This window comes from Pestalotiopsis fici (assembly GCF_000516985.1).
Source record: "Pestalotiopsis fici W106-1 unplaced genomic scaffold PFICI_Scf_3, whole genome shotgun sequence".
Classification (NCBI taxonomy): Eukaryota; Fungi; Ascomycota; class Sordariomycetes; order Amphisphaeriales; family Sporocadaceae; genus Pestalotiopsis; species Pestalotiopsis fici.
Window position 1 is genome coordinate 2,302,594 of NW_006917093.1, and position 14,169 is coordinate 2,316,762.

Here is a 14,169-nt window from a genome sequence, read left to right on the forward strand (position 1 = left end):
GGAGACGCGTGGCTCGAGGGGCGTTTCAAAATCTACTTATGACTCCTTAGAGTCAATATTCGTTACCCCGAAGGCAGCAGCCAGCTTTACAAGTCTCGTCTGAAGTTTGTTGAGCATTGCTAAACGTGCCTTAATGCATTCTTACTTGAAAAACACCGAAAGGAATCTGCATAGGTTGCGTCTGTCGCCGGAGTACCTTACATTCATGTTTTGCTTGTTAATAGAGGTCGTAATGTAACAGCAAGGTATTTTTCAAGTCGTAAAATATTTCAACACCATGTTGAATGAAAGATACAGTGACCCTCAACCTCTTCTTTGTTTGATTTTATTCTTACATTTCCAGAAAAAGTGAGGTTGACCAACGGAATTCTCCCTGATATTTTGAACATGGAGCCATGGCCTGAAGGGTTGTATAATGTGGTATTCACCAACTTAAAAAAGTTGCTCCGACACCTAAACATCCGGGCGACATGAATATGACCGAGATCATGTCCAGTATGACTACCTGTCTCTGTAGGTTGGCAGCAAGAAAAGAAGAATTAAGGTAAACGATCCTCACAGTCAGAGGTGGCATATGATACATTATAAACCGGCCACCCGCCCCCTTTTCTCATCAAGCTGCAATGGATGATTCGCGTTCTTCTTCTTCTTCTTCATCATCATCATCATCACCATCATCATCATCATCCTCCTCCTCCTTCTGCTCGCTTGACCTTCTCATTACACACGGACTATTTTCAGAACAACAAAAAAGTCCACTTAGACTAAAAAGAAATCACCACCACCAACAAAAAGAGAAAAAAATATGAGTACATACAATCCACAAAAATTCTTGGCCTTGAGCGAACCACAAACCATGACGCCCCTCCTCGAGCCCACTTTGGATGCGAACAAGACATCATCGCCGTCGCCATCGGCCTACGAATTACCTCTCGAAGTCCAAATAATCATCTCCGGCACCTTCATCTGGTGGCTTTCTGGCCTCTTTCTGACCATGAGCATTGGGGGCATTCGCCGCTACGTCATCCGCCTTCTCGACCGCCAGATCCGCATGGCGGGCGTTCGCCACCCTGTTGCCCAGGCGTCCATGCAGGTGTATGGTTTTGCCACCCTGGCTCTCGCGTGGCCGGTCCTGGTGTGTGCCCACGTCTGCACCGATGAGCTTCGTAATGGCGACGGGGACGACGAGGACGATGGCGAGGAATTGCAAGACTTTTCGTGTGGAATTCGGGTGGGCAGTCAACATGGAGAATCCGAATATGTCAAACACCAATGGTTGATCCGAGCTCATGGGCAAACAAAGGCCAAAAGCCCCTATGTGGTGTAGAATAGGCATCGGATACTCGAGATAATGCTGGCGACTTCTGAACGGTTCATTGTTTTTCTACTTCCTCCCCTCCTACTCTTTTTTTTTTCTTTTCCGTTTTTTTGAATAGTTCGGCACAAAGACTGTTATAAGCAGCGTCAATGGCTTATGCCGAGACAGAGACGGATTATTTTGGCGTTTCAGACAGTTAGCAAGGCGATCGATTATATGGCAAATGTCCCTTTTGTAATACTGGATAGACAGATTTTAGATGGAAGATTGTGTAGACTTGAAGAGAGTCAAAAATTATTAGCCAGGAAATGAAGCAAGCTGGATACTCGATCCATGATAGCAAATGGTATTGAGTTCTACATGTAACTCGATACTCAACGTCTGCGCTTCTTCTTGTCATAACTTGCTGAACCATCATCTCCATAGCTCCGCTTTTTCCGGTCAAGGAGCTGCTTCATGCCGGGTGTCGTGCTGAACTTGGGGTTCGATGGGTCAATGGCAAACTCGTGGCTCTCAAAGACTGCCTTGAAACGGTCGTCGCCAGTATCAACAGCAAAGTCCTCTTGAAGTCCTCCACGCTCACCCTTGGCCTGCAGCTTCTTCTTGGCCTTGCCCTTCTTCATCTTTTGTTTCTCGGCTCGTGAAATCTCAGCCATGTCGAAATGGCCCTTGTCACCAGCCTTTGCGCTGCCGCCCATAATCTTTTCCAGATGAGCCTTTTCTTCCGCGTTCTTCTTTGCATCGGCTTCCTTGAGCTCTCGCTTCTTGAGACGCTCCTCTTTTCTCTGTGATGTCTTGGAGACCTTGGCCGGCTCTTCGGTAGTGAAGAAGGGGTCATCGAAACCAAGATCCTCTTCTTCGTCGGCCCCTTGATCATCGGCCAGTTCCTCGACTTCAATAGCACCATCTCTCTTGGCCACGGCCTTTTCTCTCTTGCGCGCTTTCTTCTCCCGCTCCTTGCGCATGTACTTCTCAACCGTCGTTTCTTCTCTATCTGGCGAGCCCTCCTTCTTGGCGGCGCTATCATCGTTGAGAGTAAATGTCATTTCCATTTCACCCACTGGCTCTGACTTGGATGACTTGGCCGTGGTGTCGGGGCCCAGGCCCAAGGCCTCTCTCATTCGTTGCCGCGCAAGCTCCTTCTTGCTCAGCTTTGGTTCGCCCTCGGCTACAGCCTCAGGCTGCTCGTCTTCGTCGCCCTCTGAGTCACTTGAAGCGAGATAAGCCTTCATGTCGTTTTCCTCAAGCTCAGCTCTACTTCCAGAAAAGGCACGCTTCATGTTCTCCTTTCGCGCAGCCTCTTCGGGATGCATATCCCAGGTAAGCCTGCTTTTTGTCAGTTCTGAAGGATCGCCAGAGACAGAGAAAGGATATACGTACTTGACCTTGGAGTGCTGAAGAGCGTCCGTGACAAACTCTGTCGGTCTGTAGTCCGAAGGAACACTGTCACACTCATCTCGAGGTTCATCGTCGAATGTGACGTCGTCTGGAATGAATCGTAGATCCATGAAATTCGACGAGCTTTGGTATTCTGTACCATCGACAGCCTTGTAAATGTTCTCGGCAGTAGCCTCATCGGAGCAGACAACGACGGCGTAGTAATATCTCAATCGATCCAGCTGATATGTCCTGAGTGCGTCCGAGTCAAAGTCTTGATCGTCACCCTCCTGGATGAGGTCCTTCTTGATGTTCTCGTCGTCCTCCTCGTCCTCCTCGTCGTCTTCACTATCATCCTCTGAATCTTCCGAGCTCTCATCGCCATCATTGGCCTTCTTCTTGAAAATCTCCTTGGGGGGGCCTTCGAGCTCTTCGCGTTGCATCCGTTCCTTGCCGAACTCGCTAGGGTATATAGAAACCTTGTTGATGCGGCCGCCCTTTGGTACGAAACTTGCCATCAAAGCCATCAGGTCAGGCGACTTGATATAGTCCCAGTCGAGGTTAACAATGGCGAATCGCTTTGTCACCTCGCCGTCTTCAACGTCGGCCTGCTCGTCGCGCAGACGCTGCATGCTTCCAGACGTCTCTACCGCGGCATTGGCTTCCTCCTCGTCCTCTTCATCCTCGGATTCTGACTCAGAGTCGGACTCGGACGAGGAGAAGCCGCCCCCTCTGGCTGGATCATACTTGGTGTTCGCTTTTTGCAGCTCTCGTTGCACGTCTTCGTCATCGTCAGCGCTGTCGGCATCGTCCTCGCCCTCGCTCTCCTCCTCATAGAGATTCTTCAGTGCCTTGGCCTTGTTGTCCGACTTGAGTTTGCGACCATATCGGTCGACCTTGGCAGTCTTGGTAAAGTCCTCATCTTTCAAGACCCGGGAGAATCGCTTGTCGATCTTGGTCTTGGTGGCCTTCTTGGAGGGCAGTCGGAAACGCGGGTCGGACTGGAAATTTGCAAATCGCGAATCTCCGCTCGAGGCCGAAGCCTTTTGGCTATCCTTCTTGGCCATTGTGTTGTCGCTACAAAACGCAGATGCGCGGGCGGCGTCCTGTATTCTACCAATGGGCAGAATATCTTCTAGTATGCAGAGCAGAGAGAGGGTCGCGCAAAAATAAAATGGGTCTTTTGCTATCTAAATCTTATCGATAAGAGCTGGGCATTAGTGGAGACCTCAGTGACCCTGTTGGCGCTTGCATACAGGATGTACCGGACGGAAATATTTCACATGTGCACTAATGTACCATGTACCTATCACTGCAGGATCAATGCATGTGTATCTTGACCTCGATTCCATTTCCTGTTCGTCAATGATAATGAATACTACGTCCATTGGACTAGTCTGATGTGCAAAGCCCATCTTCATCTATACGAATCTTTTACGGTAAGTATTGACTTTACAGACTGGGGGGTTTGCCTTGGATAATTGTGGCGGTGAGCCTCTCGAGACATTCGATGGACCAGACACTGCCACTAGAAACCCCACGTTGGACCCTCCAAAACATGCGAATTGACCCCTCCAAACATAAGCTACCAGTACCAGGTACGCATAGCTGATGGGTAAAATGTGATGCACAATTACGTCGGTTCAATGAGTTTGAGACGAGTACATCAATGGAAAGTTGATGCTTGGGGGAAAGAAACGACAAGTTCTTTGATTGTTAAAGATGCTAGATATCATGGACACGGAATGATTGCATAGGGATTTCATTGAAAGTACGTCTGGAGCAATACAGCAACCGGTGTAGGTACCGAAGTGATAAACGGGCTGCCCAGGAAACACAGATTAGCCATTTGTACCATACAAGCCAGCAGCACTCGCCGCTCTTCTCTCATGCCACCGTGTTTTGTTGTTGTTGGGCTCCATCCTTGATGAGCTGTTTCGCATGACGAACCCTTCACTAATACGGCAGTAGCTCGTCAGGGTATTTCCTGGACGGGGCGCTCACATGAAAGATAATTGGCATCTCAGCCATCGAGAACAAGCCAATGGACCCATTTTGTGGCCTTCAGCCTCTCTGCGGTGCCGGTGATGCAATGCATGCCAAGAACTGAGGGCCCCCAGCTCGGTGCTTGTCGAATCTGCTGTTTGGCTGTCATTCGTCTCAAAGCTCACACTCTGACAATCTGCCTGCACGCTATTATAAGCCGATACCCGTCCCCTAGTAGCCTACCCTTGGTCCCTTGATTTTTGCTTGCTTCAATAGACAGACTGATCAGACACCTTGCGGGTTCCCACTGTCAATCAATACCCGTGAGCCCGTGAATCACGACCTCTGCTCATCGCCTACAAATAGAGTTGCGACCCCCCTCCGTGTTAACCCCGCGCCGGGCTTCCCGATCTTCAACCTACTGGCATAGAGTAGAGTTATATCGTTTCTGCTTCTTCTTCTTCTTCTTCACATAATACGTCTTTAGCAAAGATGGATTTCCTCCACAAGCTTGGACACGATGTCAAGGAGGCTCTTGGTGGTGGTTCGAGCGAGCCTGAGCGCCGTGATGACGAACAGCAACAAGAAGAGTTCCGGCCTCAGCAGCAGGAGGAACGTCCTCCCTCTCGGCCCCCATCCAGCCACAGCAACCACGACGACAAGCCTGCGGAGCCGCCCGTGAACACCAACCGATACCAGTCCTTTGCCGCCCCGTCTTCCGGCAATGTCAAGTGGCACGTGGACGGTGCCAGCTATTTCTGGGCCGTCTCAACCGCCCTGGAACGTAAGTCTGCATTGAGATTGACTCCTAGAAGTCATGCAAATGAGATGTTCTAATTATTCCTGCAGAGGCCAGAGAGAGCATCTATATTCTTGATTGGTGGTTGAGCCCAGAGCTCTACCTCCGCCGCCCTCCTGCCCGCAATGAGCAGTACCGTATCGATAACATGCTCAAGGCGGCCGCCGAGCGTGGTGTCCAAGTCAACATTATTGTCTACAAGGAGGTCACGCAGGCCCTGACTTGTGAGTTTCCCTTTTTGAACCAGTCGATGTTTCTTGACAAATTTGCTGACATTTCATTAGTGAACTCCAAGGTACACCCTCTGCTACTGTAAAATATAGCTCTTGGCTAACAATCAACTTCAGCACACAAAGTCGCACCTGGAAGAGTTGCACCCCAACATCAAGGTGTTCAGACACCCTGACCATGGCCTCGATATGGACGGTGCCAAGGCAGACCTGGAGGCTGTCTTCCAGAGCTTGTCAATGGGATCACTGAATGCCTTCAAACTTTCGCATGCGCCCCAGGATGCCGTCAAGTCCCTATATGGTTCTGCCGGCGAGGTAGTTCTTTACTGGGCCCACCACGAGAAACTCTGCGTCGTCGACCGCAAACTTGTTTTCATGGGAGGTCTTGACATGTGTATGTAATGATTGCTGCTTTAGGTGCCACGCTTTTCGCTGATGATGATTCCTCCAGGTTTCGGTCGGTGGGACACCAACAGTCACCCTATCGCGGACGCACACCCCGGCAACCTCGATGCCATTGTCTTCCCCGGACAAGACTACAACAACGCTCGCATTTTCGATTTTGAGGGCGTTGACAACTGGAACCACAACCAACGTAAGAAATTATGCAGCAACGATATTTCGGACCATTTCTGACTCAATTATTAGTTGATCGAACCAAGAGCTCACGAATGGGTTGGTCGGATATTTCCATCTCTCTCAATGGTCCCATTACAAACAGCTTGTTGGACCACTTTGTTGACAGATGGTAAGTCATACACATGCTTATGATAAAGTCGGCGCTAATTGACCATATGCAGGAACTTCATCTGGGAGCAGAAGTACAAGGACAAGGATCCCGGCAAGTACGAAAAGCTTGAATTCAACAGTGGTAGCACAAGGGCCTCGGCCAGTCTGAGCGGAGACTTTGAGGGTCGCCTCGCACCACGAGTCCAGAGACATGAACAGCAGGAGGGTGCCTCCATCCAGCTGTGCAGAAGGTGAGCTGAATTGAGTTTTATGTGTCATGAACCATGCTGACAGATAACCCAGTGCCTGCGACTGGTCCGCTGGCCATCCAACTGAGCACTCTATTCAAAATGCATACATCGATGCCATTGGCAACGCACAGCACTTTGTCTACATCGAGAACCAGGTAATTAGTCATTTATTCTAGAAACCCATGAAAGCCAACTAAACCGTGTATCATAGTTCTTCATTACAGCCACTTGCGATGAGCAAGATCCGGTCAAGAACAGGATTGGTGGCGCCATCGTGGATCGTATCCTGCGCGCACACAATGCCGGAGACAATTTCCGTGTCATCGTATTGATGCCTGCAGTTCCTGCATTTGCTGGAGATCTGCACTCGGACGGTGCTCTCGGCACTCGTGCCATTATGGAGTTCCAATACAACTCGATCAACCGTGGTGGCCACAGTATCATGGAAACGCTCCAACAGCGTGGTGTCGAGGACCCCAGACGCTACATTACTTTCTACAACCTCCGCAACTACGACCGTATCAACAACTCGGAGACGCTCGGTCGTGCCGAGGAGAGAAGTGGTGTTCCCTACGAGCAGGCTCGCCGCGACTACGACGACAAGGTCGGCGTCGGTAACTACCCGTACGGTGAGGAGAACGAGGACCGCGAGCGCTATGGCCGGGACGAGGGCGGTGAATCTCGCTTTGGCGGTGGCTACGGTAACTCCGAGTACGAAGATGGAGGTGAGGAGCGCAGAGAGCGCCGTGGCGACGACTATGAGCGCTATCAAGAGGCAGCCAGAGTCACCAGCGATGATACCAAGGACTCGGTTTGCGCAGCTTACATGGAGGGTGGCGCTTTGCAGATGGTTGGATGGGAGGGAGCCCCTGAGGCTGAGCTTGATGCCTTCGTTTCGGAAGAGCTTTACATCCACAGCAAGGTGCTTATTGCCGATGACAAGGTTGTCATCTGCGGCTCTGCAAACTTGAACGACCGCTCGCAACTGGGAACACACGACTCTGAGATTGCTGTCGTCATTGAGGACCCGGAGCCCATTGAGTCGACCATGAACGGCGAGCCTTTCACAGCTTCCAAGTTTGCAGCCTCGCTTCGTCGCCAGCTGTTCCGCAAGCACTTGGGTCTCCTCCCCCACCAGCCTGTCGACCGCCCCGACAACAACTGGGTCGCTATCGACCAGGAGCCTTTGGACTACGACTGGGGCTCAAGCGCTGATCAGTTGGTGGAAGACCCTATGAGCTCCGAGTTCTGGGATCTCTGGACCGGCACTGCCCGTACCAACACTGAAGTCTTCAACAAGGCGTTCCACCCCGTGCCCAGCGACTTGGTCCGCAGCTGGGACGACTACAAGGAGGTCTTTAGCAAGCACTTCCTCATCCCTGGTGTTGAGTACAAGGACGACGAAAAGGAGGGCAAGGTTGAGTACGGACACATTGTCCGCGAGGAGTTCCCTGGTGGCGTCCAGGAGGTCAAGGAGTGGCTGGGCAGAGTGAGGGGTACCCTCGTAGAGATGCCACTGGATTTCTTGATTGATGTCAAGGATATGGCCAAGGAAGGCATGAGCTTGAACTCCTTCACAGAAGATATTTACACTTAGAGGAAATCTACCATCTCGTTAGGATAGCAGAGAGTAGAGCAAACACTCGCATCGACATGTTTCGCTAGGTAAAGTGTTGCCCTCTTAGAAGATTGAGCACACGATAGGTACTTGCGCAGGTATATACTACAACAAATCAAGTAAACTTACAAAGTCTCGGCTCTTCGCAGAACGCCACCATAGTAATCTTACATTGAAAGTCCAAGAAAGAGCTGAACCGCAAAGCACTATATATATGCAATGCATGGTCCAATCTCCGGGGTTCACGGTTACTATAAAATACCAAATAACAAGACACACGTGCGCGCCGACGGTTTACGGGATTGGGCGAGGACCGAAGCTAGATACTCATTAGAGAAGTTTGAATGCTGGTTCGTCGAATCACTTTCCCTGGAAACCCAAGCCCGCTTGGCCCAGGGTGTCGGTTACTCGGACGTGATTGAGCTTCCTAACAGAGTTTCGCGTCGTGAGTCCCGCCGCCGCCGCCTCCTCCTCTCCGCCGTTCACAGTGGTGGTCGTCCCCCCCTGGTCAGTTTATACCCTTACCTGTTAGCCCGACTCGCTTGCCACTAATGCAAGACCGTACCTCGCAGCCCGCTGCAATCCCATGGGTTCGTTCCCTTTTGATCAAAGAGCAATTGACCTGTCAGAGCTCGAGGATAGTGAATGTGGTCCCTCATATGTTCTTTTTTGTTATGTTTTTGCCTCTCTCACCCCCAGGCCTGATCTGTTCGCTAAAGCAAACATGGACAGATAACTCGCATGCCAATTCCGCCCTGTCGGTCGGGACGTTGCATTTCTAGCTTGAATCTTTCTTGGGTCTTTTCGGTCTTGATGTCAGTGTCTAGCTAGAGCTGCCCGAAGGAGGGGCGCCTCCAGGGCTTTTCATTTTCGTGATAGTAGTTATAAAGGGCAGTTGGTTCCCCCGTACTTCTTGGGAAATTGATGTACGTGATTGCTCATGGTGGTTATCTTGCGCCTTTCTCTTTGAGGGTTTACCATATCTACTCACTGTCGTTCCGTCTCATCACCATTCACGGAAAAGAAGAACATTGAGTGTGTGTCCAAGAGAAGGATCTCCAGGAAACATCCCGTGTCAAAAGGAACACATTTTGACCCGCGTACAATACCATAATGTCGTCCTCTGCCAACCTCCTCGCCGTTCTGGGCGCCGTCGCTCTCTTGCCCGGCACCGTCCGCGCGGGCCTGTATCCGGGCCTATCCACGCAGAACCACACCTGCTCGCTGCAGAAGCCGGTGCTCTCGTGCTCCGCCGGTGCTGATCCGGCTGTTGTCGATACGTGCTGCGTCGAGACATATGGCGGCCTCATCTTGTCTACGCAATTCTGGGACACGTATACTGGCCGTGAGTCGGCGGGTCAGCTGCTGCCACGCGACACTTGGACCCGTAAGTAGTAGTATTACATGGAAAACTCGCAACGGGGAACGGCCAGAGATTTTGTCTTGCGCCCAATCTCATGCGCGAGCGGGGGGCAGATATGATGAATGAAATGAAATGCTAATAACCTTTATTCAAATTCATCCAGTTCACGGTCTCTGGCCCGACTTTTGCAACGGCTCGTATACACAGTACTGCGACCTGTCGCGGCAGTACGACCCCATCCCGTCGCCCAACACGACGACGGGCACGAGCGCGGGCACGCCGGTGCCCGCCTACACGGGGCCGAGCATCGCGACCTTTCTGGAGCCCTTTGGCAAGCTCGACCTGCTCGCCTACATGAACAAGTACTGGGTCGCGCAGAACCAGGACAATGGCGGCTTCTGGGGCCACGAGTTCAGCAAGCACGCCACCTGCTACTCGTCCTTTGACGTCGAGTGCTACGGCCCCCAGTACCGCGAGCACGAGGAGGTGGTGGATTTCTTTGAGACGGCTCTCGAGTTTTACGACGCCCTGCCGACTTGGCAGTGGTTGGCCGACGCGGGCATCAAGCCGTCCAACGGGACTGCTACCACCACCAGCAGCAGCTGCAGTACCAACGGCACCTCTCCCACGGCTCTCTCGCTCTCCGACGTCCAGGACGCACTCGTCGCCGGCTTTGGTAAGCTGCCCTACATTGGCTGCTCGGGCCCGCGCTACAACGCGACCGAGGCCGGCAAGGGCAGCAACGATACGGGGTACACCGTGCTGACCGAGGTGTGGTACTACCACCACGTCCTGGGCCGCGTGCAGGACGGCGTCGCCGAAAAGGTGCATGCCAACATCACGGGCGGTTCCGTGTCGAGCTGCGCCAAGACTCCGGGTGCCCTCCGGTACTATGAACGGACAACCGGCTCGGATGTGGCTTACTAGACTGGACTAATTTTCCTCACGATGGGGAAATAAAAGTCTTGCCGCAAGCATACTCTTGATATGCTGAATGAAGGGGTGAGCTGATTTTTCGACTACCGAGTACACTATAGGACAATAATGATAATGAGATGAATTTGCTTGTCAAGCCTGTCTTTCGTAGACTTTGAATGTTGTCGAGCCTCTTGATTTTCAAATGAACATCTCTAGAGAGATCAGAGCTGCGCATTTACCCAGCAGCTAACATTGTCATGAATGGTTCTGACGTACGTTTGTTTCCACGACAAGCTTCAAAGTAACATTTCCAATAATAATAATTCATGAAATTCTGGTTCGGAATACCATGCAGAGTCGGGTCGTAGGCATCCAGCACTACCTCTGCAACGCATTCTCTATATTATACAATGCTTCTCTCCATTTTTGGTCATTCCCTAAACGCCTTATGAAATAGCCAGACCATCTTTACTCGTCATCCGCCAATTCCTCGACACGGGGTGCGGCGTATGCTGACTGTCCCAGAGGAGCCGTCTGGATCTGCGTCGAGGTTCCAGTCGTAGTAGCGGTAGCGGGGGCGGATTGACCAGTGACACCAGCAAAGTGGGCAGAGGCCTCGGCATTTACGGCGGTCGACTTTGACTTCTTCTTCTTCTTTGGCTTCGCGGTCTATATTGCAGTCAGTATTTATGGCGCGCGGGAAGATTGAGTAAGCGTGTAACGAACCTCATGCCAAGCCCAAACAGGGCGGAAACTGTCCATGAACGAGACATCTTCCCACAGGTTGGGATACAGCCAAAGTCCAGGCGAGACCAAGAAATACGTAATGCCGAAAAGAATAACACGGAAAATAGCCATGGCAAAGAAGAGACCGAGCAGCCCGATGAAACCCCAACTAAGGTAGTATACACCTTGGCGAAGGAAGACGGGCCAGAGAGGATACAAGACGCAAATGAAAATGGCAATCAAGGCAAGAACAGCGTAAACCTTGCGCATGACCTGACTGCCCTCGTAGAACCAGATGTAGTACATGTCGTCGTGAGCCTCTTGTTGCTGCTCAATCTTGACGGTCCACTGGCCCTTGACGCGCTTTCCCTTCTTCTTGCCGTGATCATGGCCTTCATGAGGATCGACCTTGCTAACGCGCAGAGCAAGCATCGACATGGGCAGCAGCTTGAAGCAGTTCTCGAGACTGGCGCGGTCCTTGATTTCCGGAAGGCCGGGGTTCTTCTTTCGCAGCTTCTCGTAAGCGGGAGATTGCAGGGCGCGTAGGGCTCGCTTAACACGGAACATGTCCTTGCGCTCGCCGTTGAAAATGACAGTTCGGGGCTTGAGGCTCTGGCCACGGAGGAAATTGGCGAGCACGATGGCCAGCGGGTTTGGCGGGCCAGGTTGGACAGGTTGAGCCTGTTGCTGCTGCTGCGGCGGCGGCATTGGGCCCTTCTGAACGACTTGTCCTGGCTGAGGACCTCCTGGGCCTCCTGGCGGCTGACCCTGTGCGCCCTGCTGCTGTGCTTGCTGTGCGCGCATGGCCATTTGCTGCATCTGCTGTCTCCGGATGTGCTCGACGAATTGAGGTACGGACATGCCAGCCTTCTGTGCTTGCTCCTGGAGCTGCCTCTGCATCATGGCAATCTGCTCTGGTGTCGGGGGTGGTGCTCCTGGGGGTCCGCGGAATTGGATCTGGGGGCCTGGCTGGGGCGCGCCTTGAGGTCCTGCTTGGGGACTTCCTTGAGGACCACCCTGAGGACCTCCTTGGGGAGGAGGCTGCTGCGGCGGTTGCTGCGCTTGGTCCGCCATTGTGAATGCGACGTATCGATGCTGTCAATTGAATTCTCTTCGTCAAGTCCGCGTGATCGATATTGAGGAGAAATGCCAGTGGATTGATGGTTGGCAGAAAAAAAAAAGGGATCGGAGGAAGTGATGGAGTTTTGGCGTTGTCGGTGCTGGCCAAAAGTCAGCACACGTGTAATCGGAGAACTAATAAACTGTGTCCTCACTGGAGCTCCTTAAAGGTTACAGCAAGCTGCCGACCTATCAAAAGTCGCAGCGAATGCGCTAGAAGTCCCAGGTAAAGCTCGGTGAGTGGCCAATCAGATAGACCAGAAAGACTCGGCCACCTTGGAGTCAACAACCTACGCTAAATTTCACCCACTGCACTGCACTGCCAGGACAGAGCGCCCAACTGAATGTATCAGCGCCTTCTGCTTCGTATGAGGCCACCATTGGAATCGGCCCAGCACCTAAATGTTAGGGACCTTGAGTTGGAATGAGAGCATAACGAAAGGGCCGGCATCATGTCTGTCTTGCATTAATATATGCACATATCTGCATAATTCTTGGCTGCTATCGACAAACTTGCCAACCACCCACTCCATGACAATAATCCCTTGTTCTCTCCATACAATAGTGCCACCCGCCTACATCCTGTGACAGGACGGATAATCAGTTCACGAACCGCATCGTGTCCAAGAATATCCGGGTCGAACAGTCAGTGTGGCCAAAAAAAAAAAAAAAAAAGACTTGACTGACCGCATTATTGTGATTTTTGCATTTTTACCTATTCATGGGTGTATTTCCGACGACGTGGTTAGCTATGCCTGGTGTAGTCACCAATACAACAATATATTCTATGTACAGATCATGACAAAGCGTTGGTAATCATAGGTAGGAGGTAGATGTTCTACATTAATGTCATCAATTTCTCTTCAAGGAGAAAAATAATACAAGCACTTTTCAGTGTATTGCGAAAATTGGTACATTTTCAGGTACTTTCTTCCAGCCAACCACTTCATTGACACCTACAGTAGTACTCTGTACGTACGCACGTATATCTGCATCTTGACAAAGTGCCTTGTCGCGGATATACTGGCAGAAGAGGTTCCAGCTTGGGTAAGACTACTCACCTGCAGCTGACCAAGCAATCTGACAGGATAATATTGACAGTGATCCATCTTATGGAGTGAGTCGAGTAGCATGAGGGTCAAGTGTCTCGGGGCAGCTGGAGCAGGTTGTTTTTGGGGGTTCTTGGCTGCTTAGCTGAGCTCCTCAATGGAATTTGATGATGCATCAATATTGACCCATCGAGAGACGGATACCTACGACGACCTTCGCTCTGTCCGTGCATGACATATGAGAAAGAAAGAAAAGGGCGAAAAACTTTGCTTGCGCATTTCGGCTTAACGCACGCAATCTAGCAAAGTTCGCATGTGATGGGAGGGATATTTATCATTACTCGCTGCTGCCGATGGAAGGATGGAGTTGCTTTCCTGAGCTCACCTATGGCAGATGTTCAAGTGAGACAAAATGATGGCATTGTTGATCTGCGCCCGCTCCTAGACCCGGACCTCGACACCGAATTCGCCGGTATAGCCTCAAACGATATGCAGGTATTATTAGAAGCCCCCATAATTTGTTTCTCGATTCCGCACGTACACTACTACATCTAGCATGCAAAAAGAGAGAGGGGTTGGTACTATACAGTAAGTGACGCAAAGAACTGATCAATCAAGACAAGAAACAACGAGATCCGATGTATGTTGATGAGGTTTTTTGATCTTAGCCTTGCAGCCAGAGAAGG

At 51.3% G+C, this 14,169-nt stretch overlaps 5 protein-coding genes across 5 annotated transcripts; 3 read left to right on the plus strand and 2 right to left on the minus strand.

The window, feature by feature from the left end:
- Positions 1-856: 856 nt before the first annotated feature.
- On the plus strand, positions 857-1,327 carry PFICI_04835 (uncharacterized protein; the record flags this gene model as incomplete). Its single annotated transcript, XM_007833416.1, has 1 exon — positions 857-1,327. One exon carries the CDS (start codon positions 857-859, stop codon positions 1,325-1,327), a length of 471 nt encoding a protein of 156 aa, XP_007831607.1.
- A 365-nt stretch (positions 1,328-1,692) lies between these two features.
- On the minus strand, positions 1,693-3,762 carry PFICI_04836 (uncharacterized protein; the record flags this gene model as incomplete). Its single annotated transcript, XM_007833417.1, has 2 exons — positions 1,693-2,644; positions 2,699-3,762. 2 exons carry the CDS (start codon positions 3,760-3,762, stop codon positions 1,693-1,695), a joined length of 2,016 nt encoding a protein of 671 aa, XP_007831608.1.
- Positions 3,763-5,173: 1,411 nt separating this feature from the next.
- Positions 5,174-8,287, plus strand: PFICI_04837 (uncharacterized protein; the record flags this gene model as incomplete). The annotated part of the gene is made up of 9 exons (XM_007833418.1): positions 5,174-5,465; positions 5,531-5,704; positions 5,765-5,775; positions 5,828-6,104; positions 6,162-6,305; positions 6,359-6,458; positions 6,511-6,690; positions 6,743-6,845; positions 6,902-8,287. The coding sequence occupies 9 exons, from the start codon at positions 5,174-5,176 to the stop codon at positions 8,285-8,287; spliced, it is 2,667 nt and encodes an 888-aa protein (XP_007831609.1).
- Positions 8,288-9,421: 1,134 nt separating this feature from the next.
- On the plus strand, positions 9,422-10,598 carry PFICI_04838 (uncharacterized protein; the record flags this gene model as incomplete). The annotated part of the gene is made up of 2 exons (XM_007833419.1): positions 9,422-9,695; positions 9,835-10,598. The coding sequence occupies 2 exons, from the start codon at positions 9,422-9,424 to the stop codon at positions 10,596-10,598; spliced, it is 1,038 nt and encodes a 345-aa protein (XP_007831610.1).
- A 459-nt stretch (positions 10,599-11,057) lies between these two features.
- On the minus strand, positions 11,058-12,389 carry PFICI_04839 (uncharacterized protein; the record flags this gene model as incomplete). Its single annotated transcript, XM_007833420.1, has 2 exons — positions 11,058-11,258; positions 11,316-12,389. The coding sequence occupies 2 exons, from the start codon at positions 12,387-12,389 to the stop codon at positions 11,058-11,060; spliced, it is 1,275 nt and encodes a 424-aa protein (XP_007831611.1).
- Between the last annotated feature and the right edge of the window lie 1,780 nt (positions 12,390-14,169).